The following is a 14,724-nucleotide window of genomic DNA, read 5'->3' on the forward strand; positions in this document are numbered from 1 at the left end:
CATCCTCAGTTTGCGTCCAGCCGGGACCTTTGCTGCATGTCATCCTCCATCTCTCTCTCTGTCATCTGGCTAATAAAGCCGTACGATTCCAGAAAAATACCTTTCAAAGAGAAAAATCAGCATTTCGCCACATTTGCTTCAAAGATCGCCACAAGCTGCCTTCCATCAAATGATGTACCCTAAAGTGTGGAGCATTTGGGTTTGTTAACGTCAGATATTCTCTGCTGAAAATCAAGCAACTTTTCTAACATTAGGCCGTGTTTTCTTTAGGCAACTTACAGAATGAGTTAGAACAAGTTCAAGTTTCTTAAACTAAGCTAAAACATTATGTACTGGGGCCAAAGAATGGTAACTGTGACTGCAGATCAGCCATCGGCAGACAGGAGTTGTTGAAACTACTAGCTAGAGTTGCAATAATTAGCTGACAGACAGGAAATTAATCAGCACTATATTGATAAGTCTTTTTTCCAAGTGTCAAAATTCTCTGGATCCAGCTTCTCAACTGTGAATATTTTCTGTTTCAAGTCTCCTGTGATACTAAATTGAATATATTTGGGTTTTGCAATGTTGCTCAGACAAAATGAGATATTTGAATACATCACTTTGGTCTATAAAATTTCTGAAAATGATGGAAAAATTCCCCTGAAGCCCAAACGTCTAATTGGCCCTCCTGTTAGTGCCGATGTGATGCCTTCCTTTGACCTGTACAAAAATGCCTAAACAAAAGCAGCCATCCGGCAACTTTGTGGAAAAAAACCTAGCAAGAATTTCATTTAAATCAGGAAACATCTGATCAGTGGAAAGGTAACCTAGGTTACGAATCTGACCGGCTGCCTGTGCTTCTTCAGCGCCAGGTGCTACAAAGATATTTCAGCCGGTACCAAAAAAGTATTGATATTCGATGCACAGCCCGAGACATAAGGAGCTGAGACCAGCTTTATCTTGACAGATCACTTCCTGCGTGGAGATCATTTCCCACCAGTGTCCATTCTGGACACATTTCCAGCAAGTCAACTGAATGCATGCCAAGCAGCGATGAGGCGGCCCTCACTGTCGTTCCATGTAATCTCATAAGGCAGTTGGCTTGTTCCATTAAATCCTGCCTACAGAACCGAGCTGATCCTGGAGAGCAGGGAGTGGCTCAGCGCACGTCTGTTCAGCAACTGGTTTTGGTCGCTGTGTAACTGACACCCGTGCACCAGGGTATTTATATCATAGCCACAGTGCTCACACCAGTTGCGAAGCATTCTTGGGATAAAGCAACTGGCACTTTTGCTTGAGACAACCTGGCACAATGTGCACAGAGGCATTATTTTTTTCTACCGTATTCCACAAGATTCCTCAAAAGACAAAGTTCACAGGTCTCAAAAATCTCCAAAAACCGCTTCAGCCATTCAGGTGTTAAGCTCGCCACAGGCAAAAGGTAGAAAATGTGAACTCCTGTCTCAGACAGGCTCTGTGGCGCTGAGGCTCAAAACCTCAGCCTTCCTCTCTGAGAACAATTTAAACTGTCCACGTCTGTCGATCAGAGTTTGACTGATGCAGGCAGAGAATGTGTGGATCAGCTGCCAGCGATTTCATTTGTGGCACAACACTGACATTATCAATTCATGTCCACTGAACCGCTTTGTAGCCGCAAAAACACACTCCTCTTGATTTGCTCACCCCAGATTTGCCTCCCAAATGGCTGATTTTTTGCTACAAAGTGAACCAGTCAAACAAATGAGCCCCTGCATCAGCAACACCATTATGCAACATGTTCCATTATTAACATGCAGGCAAGTTAGCAGCCCGTTTCATGCACATCAGCAATAAAAGAAAAGCCAGTGAGGGACGACTTAATGGCGAGGATGTGATTTACATTTACATGACACGCCGGAGCAGAGGATGGTGTGCGCGCACTGAAGCCTGCCCAGTGAAAACATGACATGATGCTGAATGCACTGGACAGAGAGAGAGAGAGAGAGAGAGAGAGAGAGAGAGAGAGTCCACATCCATGACGAATCCACTTTCATTTTTAAGCTTATTATTTTTTAACTTTGCAGATTTCATCTCGAGACGGAATGTCCTCAGAAAATCGAGTGATCAGCAGCACCAGTGAGTCGTGTAATGAAACGTGCTCTGATTGTATCCTCAGGATTGAAGGCAACTCCATTTTTCATGCCCCCTGGAATATGAGCGTTTCACTGTGCGCACGAAAGGAGAAAGTTCACACCACGACACCGCAGCGGGGTCTGGTTTTAAGAGTCGAACACACGCTCTGAGACAACTTTTTAACTTGTGCAACCCCCAGAAAGAGCGACTCGCAGTCTTGTCTTGGACGTGTATGTCCAGACAGAGGAGAAAGAGCGACTTTAAAGCCTGACAATCAACTTTAAGACAGCCGCTCTCTCTGTGAGGACATTCACAGGTGCGCGCCGTGCGCCACATCCAAACATCTCTTTCTCCTTCTTTTACCTGTTGGTCCCTCCATGCTGTCTGCGTAGATCCTGACGGCCAGCATCAGCAGAAACGCTGCTGAATACATGTTGGCAGGGGAAGTAAAGTCCAGCTCGTTCTGTCAGAAAATCCTACAGAAAACTCCGGCAGCGACAGCAGGACTGGAGAGAAGTTGCGCGCTCGGCTCCATTCATCGCTGAATCCCCCTGCAGAAGCGCTGCCTGCCTGCCTCCTCCACAGCCCGCACAGGGAGCATCTGATCCGGAGCTGAACCGTTCAAAAAAGTGCCCCCCTTTTTCCTGTAACGGCTCCGCTACTTTTTGCACTGTCAAGCGAGCAAGGGGGACGCGCGAATGCGGGTCTGCGGCGCCTCCACGTGGCCAGGAGGGGGATCTCGCAGCCACTCTTCCACAGACCCTCGGTGTTATCCGCAGTTTCTCCAGGCAAAATGGATTATTAGACATTCAGCAGGTCACCACACTGCCACATTAGTGGGGACATTTTTCCTCAATGCCCACTTTAAGTGCATTTCTGGCTTCCAAACTCATTCCTGCTCGGCTGTTGCTCTTCATTATTATGCTAAAACCACCTGATTAAATTCTGACTCAGTGGTGCTGCTGTATTGAGGGAGTAACACCTTGCCAAAGGCTACCAAATCAGTGTCCATGCTCGATGGCAGTTTATTTTTCACTAATATTATACAGGACTGGCTGTTTTCAGTATTGAACACGCTGGTTCGTGACAGCATGGCGGCAATGTGATAAAACCAGACCGAGTTTTACTTGGACAGTTTGGATTCAAGCCACAGATGAAACGCCTGCAGCAAAGTGTGCTGCTGAATCTCTTTTTCAAACTCCAGCGGTGCTGCTGTGCAGATGACCCTGACCTCTGAACACGCCTAAGGGCTTTGCTTTAATTAATGTTTATTTAGCAGGTATCGCATTTTTTAATGTTTGAAATGCATTTCTGAATAAAAATGCTCGATCTACATATCTGTTCTGTGCTGTCTATGTTGCCGTGTGTACCGATTTTCATCACATTATGAATTTCTACAGTGAATTACAGACAATGGGGGACATTGCCATGTCCATAATATGAGACAACACAATTGCTAGAGCAACAAATAATTGACTATCATCAAAAACATAATTTAATCAGGCTGGGATGTCCTTAGTTTCCAGAATTCCCTGCAAATCCCTGGATTTTTTCTTCCTTTTGCTTTTAGTGTGTCACACGAATGGAGCACCTCAAGCACAGACAGAGAAAGGCAGGCAGGTGAGAACTGTAACAGGTGAGCTTCGCATGCTGTCCCCTGGTGCCGCAGTTTATTTAGGGCCACTGGATGAATCACCCAGAGAACCTGACGTGGAGAGGGCAGAGAAGAGCCCCGGCAGCCTGTGAGAAGTGCCGGTGTGCGAGAACAAGTCCCAGTGCACCGGTGGAGTGAAGTAAAGAGTAAAATGCAGAAGTGCTGGTCCTGTGTAGGTTGAGCACTGGCCCACTTCAAGCACTGGTTCTGTTTATTATAGGCAGAGTGAGTTGACCTGATGCACCAGATGGTTTGTTACACTGAACCATCTGGGAAGTCGTCCGTGCACACTGTTTGGAAAAGGGCAGGCATGTGAAAAGAAACTTCAGAGGGCTTTAGATGCGGTCTCACAGACTAAACCCACTTCACTACACGACACGCCTTCTTCACAACATGACACGCACCCTGCTAACGTAGTTTCTGTGCCTAAATCTAACCATTATGAGGGTGTATCATACAGCAGGTGTGTCCTGATTGGACAGGTGATTGGATGAACCGTTTGTCTATCATCATCTATCACAGGCTAACTTCAACCATATCAGATCAACAACTCAAATGACCGTAGTTGGACGGCATAACTCTTGCTGGAGCCAGCTAGGAGAAGAACAAAAACATAGAGGAAAGCCTTCAGTGCCATCTTTGCTCTTCTGATATAACGGCACTAATTCTTTATGAGCTGCCATTGTTGTTTTTCACTGCAGCAGGGGTGGACTAACGTGGCCTCGGGGGGCCCCGGGGCAAAAATAAAAGGTGGGACCCCGTTTCAACCACTATTTGTGCATTTTATACTGTTGCGCTTTGGGACCCATCACACGGAGCATGCAGCTTATGGCACATGATATTATCATACAACAACAACCATAAAATGCCCCATGGTGCCCCTGTCGACAGTGTACGTATTCTGTACATATTTAATACAAATTAATTCAGTGAGCACAACATAAACTAACACAAAAAAAAGACCACATTTTATCTGAAGACACGAGTCTCAGGCCACTGGACAGTTGCACACTTTGCCAGGTTGGTATCCAGCCTTGTCCACATTTCCTCTTCTGAAAGCCGCTGATGCAAACATGATATGAAGAGGAATAATAAAGGTTTGATTAAAAACATTTTGAGACGGGGCCCCTCTGCAAGTCAGGACCTCAAGATTTGCTAAATATGTAGAGGGCCCTTATTATCACAGTTGATATTGTGCTTTAGTTGTGCATCAGCAGAAACAAATTTACAATTAATCACATTATCACAAACTAATTACCACACATATTCAACACCCTGTTGATTGGAATAAACCAGGTATAAAAACAACCAGTCGGTGAGGCAGATCTCATGTTTGTAAGAACAATCGTGTGCCCATTTACAACATCCAAGACCTTGATTTTTGGTCCCAATCTCCTTCGGACCTGAAACCTGACCTGCTGCATTGATTTGCGCTCCAGTGAACTGGTCCTGAGCAGCGGCAGTTAGAGCGGCTGAACGGTAATGTAGTGACCCAGCCTGTGCAGGACACTTTTATCACCTGGCCTTCGATTCTCCATGGGGTCATTCCAAAGTGACAGGGCCACAGTTTGGTAGTCGGTGGATGAATAGCTCCACGTGCACCCTGTGATGGTCACCTGGGCTTTTATTTCAAAAAATTATCTACACACTGCAGGGTGAAGCGCAGCCAACTCTTTCCTATACCTGTTAAATTTGTGCAGTGGCCCAAATCCACTTGGCTGTGGCTTCAGATGGCATCGAGCCATCCCGCTGCTCACTACTGGACTGCTGGCTGCTTCAGAGACAGGAAGAGCTGGATCAAGACTCTTTATCACCTCCTGCCTATGAAACATTGATTTTGTAGCCTCAGGGCTTTTAACTTGTGTCTGGGAGATATTTATTTCTTGGAAGATGGTAGTGGGGGGCATATTGTGAGCTTTCTTCATTTGCTAGTGTGTAATAATTCAGTGTGATTTTCTAAACTATAGAGCGAGGCTGATATATTGGTGTCAGCGATACAGCGGTCCACATGCCCTTCAAATCTAATAACTTCCTCCATGCTTACGGTAAGGGCTCACTCATAAAGTGCTTATATTACATGTTATATAACCAGTTAATTTGCCATTATTAATTCTGCTGTATTTCATGTCAGCTGTGTCACCAGTAATATAGCTGGAAATTATATAGGCGCTAAGCTCAGAGCTCCTGCTGGAGATCATCATGAGGCGAGCACCCACCAGTAGAGACAGAAATCAATTACACCTGCAGCGAAGCATCAATTCATTCGTTGCCACGCTTAAAAGACTATTTTTAGGGTTAGTATCAATAATGTCACTATCTAATTTAAAATTCTCCTCACTTTTCGTGCAAAGAATCAGAAACTCTCATCATATCGCAGCTATTTTTGCGTAATTTCCCATTTTTTACAGAGAGGATGAAACCAGATGAGAGATTTGTGGAAACAGCTTGTAGGGGTCAAGCCTCTGAGTTTTTCATGGCATCCATTTTTTGACAGAAGACAACAGGCGTTGCTCGGAGATGCGCTGTTGGCACATGTGGAGTGCCGCTCATTCCCGTCAGTCCACAGGAATTTTGCTATAAGCCGATGGTCATTTAAGCAGCAGAACAACATTTGGAAGGATCCTCCTCTTGTTGAGGCTCTGTTCTAGTCAAAGCTGGCCTCCACTCAGAGAGGAAGCTGCTAGAAACTAGTTTGTGCAGCTTGCTGACACTCATGCTGGGGTTTGACCAGTGTTAAGGCATAGGTATGCCTCTTGAATGGTCAAACAACCCTCTCCACATACCTTTCCATGGTTCCAATCAGGTTTGTGGCTACATTTAGCAATTTCTGTTAGCTTCTGGAACCAAAAATGCAACCAAAAGCACTCCCAATTTAAGCGGTGATTGATGTGAAAGAGGTCGTTGATGATGAACCGACAAAGAATCACCTGAATCTGCAGCCCTCGCTGCACGTTTCAGTGCACGGTCCAGCTGTCTGGCTGCAACCTTACTGTTCTGGTTCACTCTCACCGCTCTCATAGTAATGTTTCGGTCCACAGCAAAGATGAAAACAAAACGCTACCTGCTCAGCACAAGCCGCAGACGCACACAGTTAGAGACGAGCAGGTGAACACAGTGGAGTACCCAGCAGCTGAAGAGCCAGATATTTCTGGATGACTCTAAATGAATGATAATGTTGTTCTGTAACTGCTGCCTGCGTAAATAGAACTGGTAAGAGCTTTAAGTGAGGTTAAGAACGTTTACAGTGCCCGCCCTCACAGATACTGCGCCAATCAAATACTATGACTAACACTGTCAGTTGATACCAAGAACTCATCCCCCGGTGGAAACCGGCATGTAGGAGACTGCTGCAAAGTACACAGCAGTATATATTTTCTTTTTGTTGATTAAATATATACATCGTGATTTTATGGCAAATAATACTAGTTTTGTTTTTTATATTTTACTTTAATAATAACCTAACTTTGTCTATTGATAGAAAGGCAGATAGGCGACTGCACGACATCACAGACTGGTGCACTGCAGAGTTTTGTGGTCTGATTTCGGTGCTTTCTTCTCCCTTGAATGCACACAGCTGAGGTCAACCAAACAAAAGTCCAGCGCTGCAGTTGTTTCTGTATGTGTGCTACATTTGGAGTGATTTAATATGAGCGGAAAGGTAAATGAAGGGTTGCAGAGGAAGCTTTTGAGCAAAGCGGTTGCCTGGCTGCTGCAGTGGCACTTTTTGCCATGCAGTGCTTGAGTCAGGCCTTTAGCAGTGGTTTTATTACCCACAATATGTTCTGTATACAAGCCGCTGCATTGATATAAAGCGCAGGTCAATTTAAAGTCTAGGCTGTTTCATAATTCATCAGGGTGGCAACACAGCTGGCCTCTGTTTTCCCTCGTTACTGATGAATAGTCTTGCATAGATCGGATCTTCTGGTATTTTTTCATGTTAAGATGGCGAAGATGGTTAAGAGCTTCAATCAACCACATGCTAAAACAATTACGCAGGATTGTGCTTTCCTCCACACCCCGAGGATTTCTTTTTAAAAGAGTCTGCAAAGATTTTTTCCCGACAAACCTGAACAGGAACAGAGAACTCCACTTTACTTTACCATCTCGTGCATTTGAATATCTCGTTGCTCGTTTTTTGCAGTTATTACAGTGCACAGTGAGAAATGAAGGGCTCAATTATGCAAGCATTGGGCATTCAGCGCAGTCGTGCACGCACCTGTTTTCAGGGAGTTGGATGGGTGGGTTGATGTAATGCAAATGCCTGGGGTTGTAGGATCGCAGGAAAGTAAAGTTTGGTGAGTTAACTGAGGTCAGTAAACCAGCAGCGCGCACAGTCACAGTCTTTTTATATTGCAGCTACGCAGAATAACTTTTCCCTCGGTAACGATGAGGCGACAAAACATTCCGAGTCTGAGGGAGATTTTGACCTTTTACCACCCAGCGGGATGCCAGCACAGTGTGTGTGACTTTAAATGACTGCCAGCGCTGTGAAACAGGTGATATATGTGTTGATAGATTCCACACTTGCATTTCCAGCAAAACAAAAAAGTGCCCTGTCGAAAAAAGGAATCCAGGTTTCATGCCCAGCTATAATGTGTGACTGGAACTTTGAAAAAAAAGATGGTGTCTGCAGAGGGCCAGGGGAGCATTAAAGGGGCGCACAAGCAGTTTATCATTGCACTTCCTTTAAAAAGGAGGGGATGCGCTGTGTAAGATGGAAGCTGGGATGTCCGTTTTAAAACATTTAGAAAAGTCTTGAGTGGTAATAAAAAGTACATAAGATCTCAGTTGATGTTTTTGGCCACTTGGGGGCACCAATCCCTCTGAATTTTGTTGTGTTTAGAGGGTTTCAGACATTTTATCACATAATAAACATGATATGGTCAGCATGTTAGCATATAATTTTGTTTTTAGACATCCAGCACATGCATAGCTACAGCAGTTTTCATGTGGAGTTGAGTTGATGGCTGTCACCAAACCCTGCGAAAAACATCTGGCTGTTATCTGCTAAATGCTCCACCATGTTCATCGGCTAGTTGCTAACTTTGCCAGTCTAATGTTCGGTGTAGTGCATGTAGTGCACAGTGGGTTTATAAGAGCTTTGTCACTGCAAATATCTGAACACTACAACTGGAAACAAGGTTGATGAGTGACATGAAAAAGACCTTCTCCATGGGGCGTGAGCAGGGTGGGATGATCGTTCTGCCTGGTTTTGTCGCTATGAGCAACCTGGCTAATTCATTAAAGTTAATTGATCCATTGTTAATAGCAATATTAATGCTAATTGTTGGTTGGTGCATCTTTAAAGCTAACTATCAATGTGGGCGAGTCACCAAGTGAATTTACACCCCAGCCAATGAGAGCTAAGGCCTAAAATGACTGTAGTGCAGCCACCGCAATGACATCATTTACATGTGGTTAAATTGTTCATAACATCACTTGCAAACAATGATAGACCCATCATTTTTTTCATGCAGAACTTACCAATCACAAACACAGGCAGGCAGAACAGTAGGAGTCTCAGATAAGACTGTCAAACTGCAGAGCTGCTCACCTCAAGTTTTCTCTTGTAAACATATCAAGCGCTCTCAGTTTTCATGGCCACAGCTTTGTCATGTATTTTTTTTCCCTGACCACACAAAACAAGTGGCTCATCAAAGGACTTACATGATCTCTGATTTGAGCATCAGTTCCATGGTCAGTCAGGTGTGTGGTGTTGATTCATCGTCAAATTGTGTATCGCGGCCTTCAACTGCAGCGAGCATCGGCCTTCGACGTCTGAAAGAGACAAGATCGATGGTAACATTTGTCCAAATCTCTTACGTGTTGTTCTGAGCTTCAGATGGGAACATTTAAAATCTGTCCTTTCACCACCCATCCAGCCTGAGGATGAGGGAAACGTCTGAATGTCCATTTTGCTATCGCTCCAGTATTATGCATCCTATTATAATACTCGGTCTGACACTGCCTTTTTGTTAGATGTTAGTGATTAGCATGTCTGGCACCTCGGCTCATTTGAAGTCTGCAGAAGTTAACAAGTCGACAGAGAAGCACAGTAAAACACTGTGCTTGTTATATAACCTATAATACAGAGTCGTGTGTGGTCTTCCACTCTACGCCAGCTACTAAATTCATCATAATGTTATGCCCCCTGCTGGCAGCACACCTTCATACACGTGTGTACATTTCACCGTCGCACTGACATGCTATCCTCTAGTGCATCAGCAGGTCTGTTATCCAATATATTACCATACATCAGTCATTACTGATGGTTAAAAATGTGTTATTCAGAAATCAATGTCTGTAGTTTGTTGTAATGCTACAACCAGCTCACAGCTGCTCATAAACATAGGGCGCCCAGGTTCCAGGTCCAGTGGGCTCACATCAAAAGTGATAAAGAGATAAAGCTGTAACTCTGTTACGTCATCCAGTTCTACACGTTCAGCAGTACTCCATCCAAATGGGAACCGACGTAGCTTTTTCTGGTTGATGAACGTTGATTGTATTGGTGAGCTTGTGTCCTTTTTTGAAGTTTTTCCCTGAAACGAAGAGCACGTCAGACGATTTGCAAAAAGTACATGAAGGTGTGTTTTCAATACAAAGCAAAACAGGGGTAAAAACACCATCATCATCATCATCACATTTAATCAAAGTCAGTGGGATGTATTGATCGAACACACTGGTTTATTATTTGAGCAGCCTTCCTCACAGTCCGCTTCAGCCGTCACACTGCAAAAACATGTTGAACATTTCCACAGACAAGACAAAATCATACGTGGCATCTATGAGTGATAGTCGATCCAGGAACGTTTTCTACAGCAAAGCACTAAATGCTTCAAAGACACCTGACGTTTCTCAGCTGACCTTTCACACACACAGCCTTCTTGTTTCGATCGTGACCAAGTGAAATGTAAATGTAAGGCAGCTGTTGCTCAGTCGGTGTGGCAGAAAGCCCACTCACTACTCTGTTGCATTGAACCATCACTGTAATTATGAGGCATTTTGTGGACAATGTTTTCATTCCCACACATTAATTTTCCAATAAACCTGAGTTAGGTTTGCGGGGGAATTTAATCAGTGTCAAAAGGAAAAATAAAACTGGCGTGTTAGAAAAGGAAACACGGGGGTGGTGATCAAGTGTTCGAGACTGTGATTCTAATAAGTGTGCTAACGCTTATAGGTGCTGAGGTGAGGTGGCAACATGGAAACACTAGCCTCCATACAGCATCTCTTATTAGATAGGAGTGATTATAGTGAGTAAAATACTTTGAATCCCAGAATAAAACTGGCAAATAAACAATGTACTGCATGTAGGCAGGGGAGTTTTTAGATGTGCAGAGTGCACTGACCTGGACACTAGCAGACTCTAACTATATGGTTACTAGTTACCTGTGATGGTCATCTAACAGCAGAGTATAAAACATCAGCTCACATGGCTTCACATATTGTAATGATCACTGTTCAATCCGGCCAGAGATTTTGTGAAAACTGAATTCATTATAAAAACTTGGTGCCTACGTTACCCACAGTGCCACTGGACTTCAATTCAGGTCTGTCGTGCTAGTAGCAGCTAATAGCGTTGGGCAGTAGTGGTGCTAAAAGTTGCAGCGTTGCTACTTTAGCTATGTGTCTGGCTATGTAGCACTAGCTACATTTTTGCAAACATTTGTGATCACAGCGGAGCTTCCTGCTGCAGTCTGAAAGAAAGCTGATCAGGATGAATAAGAGATGCCGCTGTCACATAAAGACGTGCACGCGTGGACGACGGAAGCGCCTCCATGTGACAGTGACATGAAGTACCAGGCCTTGTGCCGATGCCTACATGCATCTTGCATACAGATGCAAGAGAAGTTGAGCAAGCCCATGCAACATGCACGCAAACATACACACACACACACACACAGATGAACATGCACACACTCTTGACACTATTTTGCCGTATTGGTTGTGGAGCAGTGAGAGCAGCTTATTCATTAATAAGAAATTGAACTTAACATTTTTTGCCTGCCTATCACTTTGACTGACAGTTTCATTGATCACTGAGGTAGCACTGGTCGGGAATGAAGTCAGCCGGCGGCTAACATGGCCTCTAGCTTCCAGCTGAGATGGCCCGCAGAGGTCTGCTAAGATCACTTGTTTCTAACCCCAGTTTGTTTTCATTTTCACACTCGTAGCAGCAGTGGTTTAGCAGGTTGCTGAGCTACACTAATCTCCTCTGGGAGCTTTCACTAGTCTCTGTGTTAGTGTCACTGTTGTTGTAGCAGTGTGTCTTTCATATGTTGTCTGCCATGACGTTACCCTCTTTTATTTTATTAATTAATAAAATGATCTAATGTAATTTAATCATCTGATCCACTGTAATCTACGTCACATATCATCATGTGTTTTGTTTTACAGGCTAATTACGACCTGCACGCATACTGCAACAGCCAGTGATCGAGAACACGGTATCCCTCCTCCAGATGGCATCTCCACGTTTCTCTACGCCCGGATTAGAATTGATCCAGGATAAAACACGTACACGGTCCGTGACCAAACACTCAAAAACCCCACCATAACCGAGAGACCAGCCTGCCTGTCAGCACACTAAATGACAACATGGATTTAAGAGTCGCTACCAGCTCGTTTTCCACGAACATATTCTAATACAAACAGAGTATGAATCAGTGTTACTGGGCCTCTTTACTCAGCCAGTCCTGAAATGTAGCACAGAGGCACCACCTGTTCTTTTCTTTCCTTTGGTTTTCAGATGCACAGTGTTGGACAAATTAAACACACCCTGTTGTTTTGGCTGCGTCTTTCCAACTGAATGCTCTCTGCTGCATGCATATCTGCATCAAGTACAAGCCAGCTCTTATGATGAATGTCCACGGACAATGCCCTCCCAGAACACTTCTCTTGAAAATATTGGCCAAATCGACGGCCAGTTTTAGTTGCTGTGTGTGTGTGTGTGTGTGTGTGTGTGTGTGTGTGTGTAATGGATACAAAGACACAGTCTACTGCCGCATTATATATCAAGCAGAACAGCATGCGAATTGCAGTTTGTCCTAATATAGCAGTGTTACACAGCTACTTATCACTTTTAATGGAGTTTAATGACATTAAGTCTACTCAGCAGAGTACATTCTTCTAGTGGCAGTGAAGAGAAGCAGACTGGGAGGCAACATCTGGCTGGGGACGTGCAGTAAATTCTTTAGAGGATAAATTTAGTTTTAACAGAACTGTAAAGTCGTGGCAGTAAAACAAGATATACACCTACACATGCTGTTCGAAAATGATTTCATTATTCCACTGTGGGGAAAAATAGTTACACGTTCACGCTTTAAAACTAGCGAAACTACAGTGTGATACTTGAAGACCTCTTGAGTCCTCCAGTGTCAGCTGTTCTGAGATCTCCCTCCAAACCTTTAAACCACAGCAAACCCACAGCTAGACATAACTATCTCTGCCTTTAGATAAGAAAAGTGAAGTTTGAACTTGAGACAACGCACGCTGACTTGCTACTGATTGGAGACAGGCACGATTTAAAAGCAAATTAATGATATTTGACAAATTAAAGTAAAAAGAGACTGAGGCACCTGCTGGGAATGAGCTCACAGATTCATAATTAAAGAATAAATTGGGTGGAGATTGTATTCAGGATTATAAATGAATTCTTTATTACAAGACAAATACAAACGACCAAATGTTAAAATGTTTTAAATAGCTGCTTTAAAGCTGGCTGTGTGGCTGGTAATGCAGATGTAGGCGGCCTATACATTCTTGGCAGCATAAACACACAGCAAGCAGGTGAACTTTGAGCAGTGGGGTCATAGAAAAGCACATAGTCCAGGTTAGAAGAGTTTTGCTTATTTCGTGTCCTTTAAACTGGGCAGGGCTCACCTGGAAAAGCTGGACCAATCAGAACCTAATTTACTTTTGAATCAAGCCGCAGGCTTGTTTGCATCTCTTAGCGCTGCCAATGAGATCTGACTAAACTGCAGCCACACAATCGTGATGAGGCGGTGAGTTTGAGTGTTAATCTCTTCATTAAAGAAGCAGCATCTGTAACTTTGATGCTACCTATTAAGACATGAATATTTAATGTTATACAGCAAATACTTAAGATATGAATCCAAGTTTTCCAGGGCTTTAAATAAACAAAAAACACAGGAAACGGCACAGCCAAGATGCAGTCGAAGAGGTGAAAGAGCAAACAAAGGAGGAGAAGGAAGAACGTCCAGGAAAACCACTGGTGGAAACTGATTAAGTACATTTACTACAGTTGAGGACATTTTGAACGAACCTGCACTTCACTTGAGATTTATCACACAAAACACATTCAACAAATAAATCAGGATTAATTATTATTGGTTATGATTATTTGAATAATTATGCGGCAATAATAAAGTGCATATTATTCTGAAATGGGTCCGTCTGCATGAAGTGCTTTTGGTACCTTCTGTAATTCTGATGCTAATATGCTAATATTTACTTGCAACAGAGGATTTCTACACTGTGGTATTTACTTAAGGAAAAGGTCCGAGTACTTCTGGAAAAACCAAGTGAGATGCAGGCAGCAGGTGGAGGTAAATGCATTGCTTCTCCACCAACATGCTTCTGGCACCACCTCTAAGTTTCTAACTTAAACCAGCCTCAGAATGCCTCTTTAAAAATCGTGGTGACCGCGGTTCTCAGCCCCTGCAGCTCACTAATAACGCCTGTCACTCCCTCCTCTGCAGGGAGAACACAAATGCAGAAGAAAGGTCACATGAAAGTGCCATAATGCAGACTAAACAAAGCTGTAAGAAGGAGAGCTCTTCTTCCTGCTGCAAAGGACGTGCTCATCGGGAGCCAAATCCAGGTCAGACAGCGTAGTATTAGTCAGCTGGAGGCTGTAGAGCTGTAGCTGTGGAGTGCAGCTCCCTCACCGTACCTGTTATCTTCACATTTGAACCATCATGACCTCTTGTATGTGAAAAAATGATTCTTGCTGC

At 43.8% G+C, this 14,724-nt stretch overlaps 1 protein-coding gene across 1 annotated transcript in view; it reads right to left on the minus strand.

Annotated features, from left to right (window-relative positions):
- Positions 1 to 2,521, minus strand: part of ptprua (protein tyrosine phosphatase receptor type Ua) — a 177,660-nt gene extending 175,139 nt beyond the window's left edge. The window contains exon 1 of the mRNA XM_041954690.1: positions 2,458 to 2,521. Coding sequence (XP_041810624.1) covers positions 2,458 to 2,503 — 46 coding nt within the window. The 5' untranslated portion in view covers positions 2,504 to 2,521. The remainder of the gene's footprint in view (positions 1 to 2,457) is intronic.
- Between the last annotated feature and the right edge of the window lie 12,203 nt (positions 2,522 to 14,724).

Source organism: Chelmon rostratus, chromosome 16, assembly GCF_017976325.1.
Source record: "Chelmon rostratus isolate fCheRos1 chromosome 16, fCheRos1.pri, whole genome shotgun sequence".
Classification (NCBI taxonomy): domain Eukaryota; kingdom Metazoa; phylum Chordata; class Actinopteri; order Chaetodontiformes; family Chaetodontidae; genus Chelmon; species Chelmon rostratus.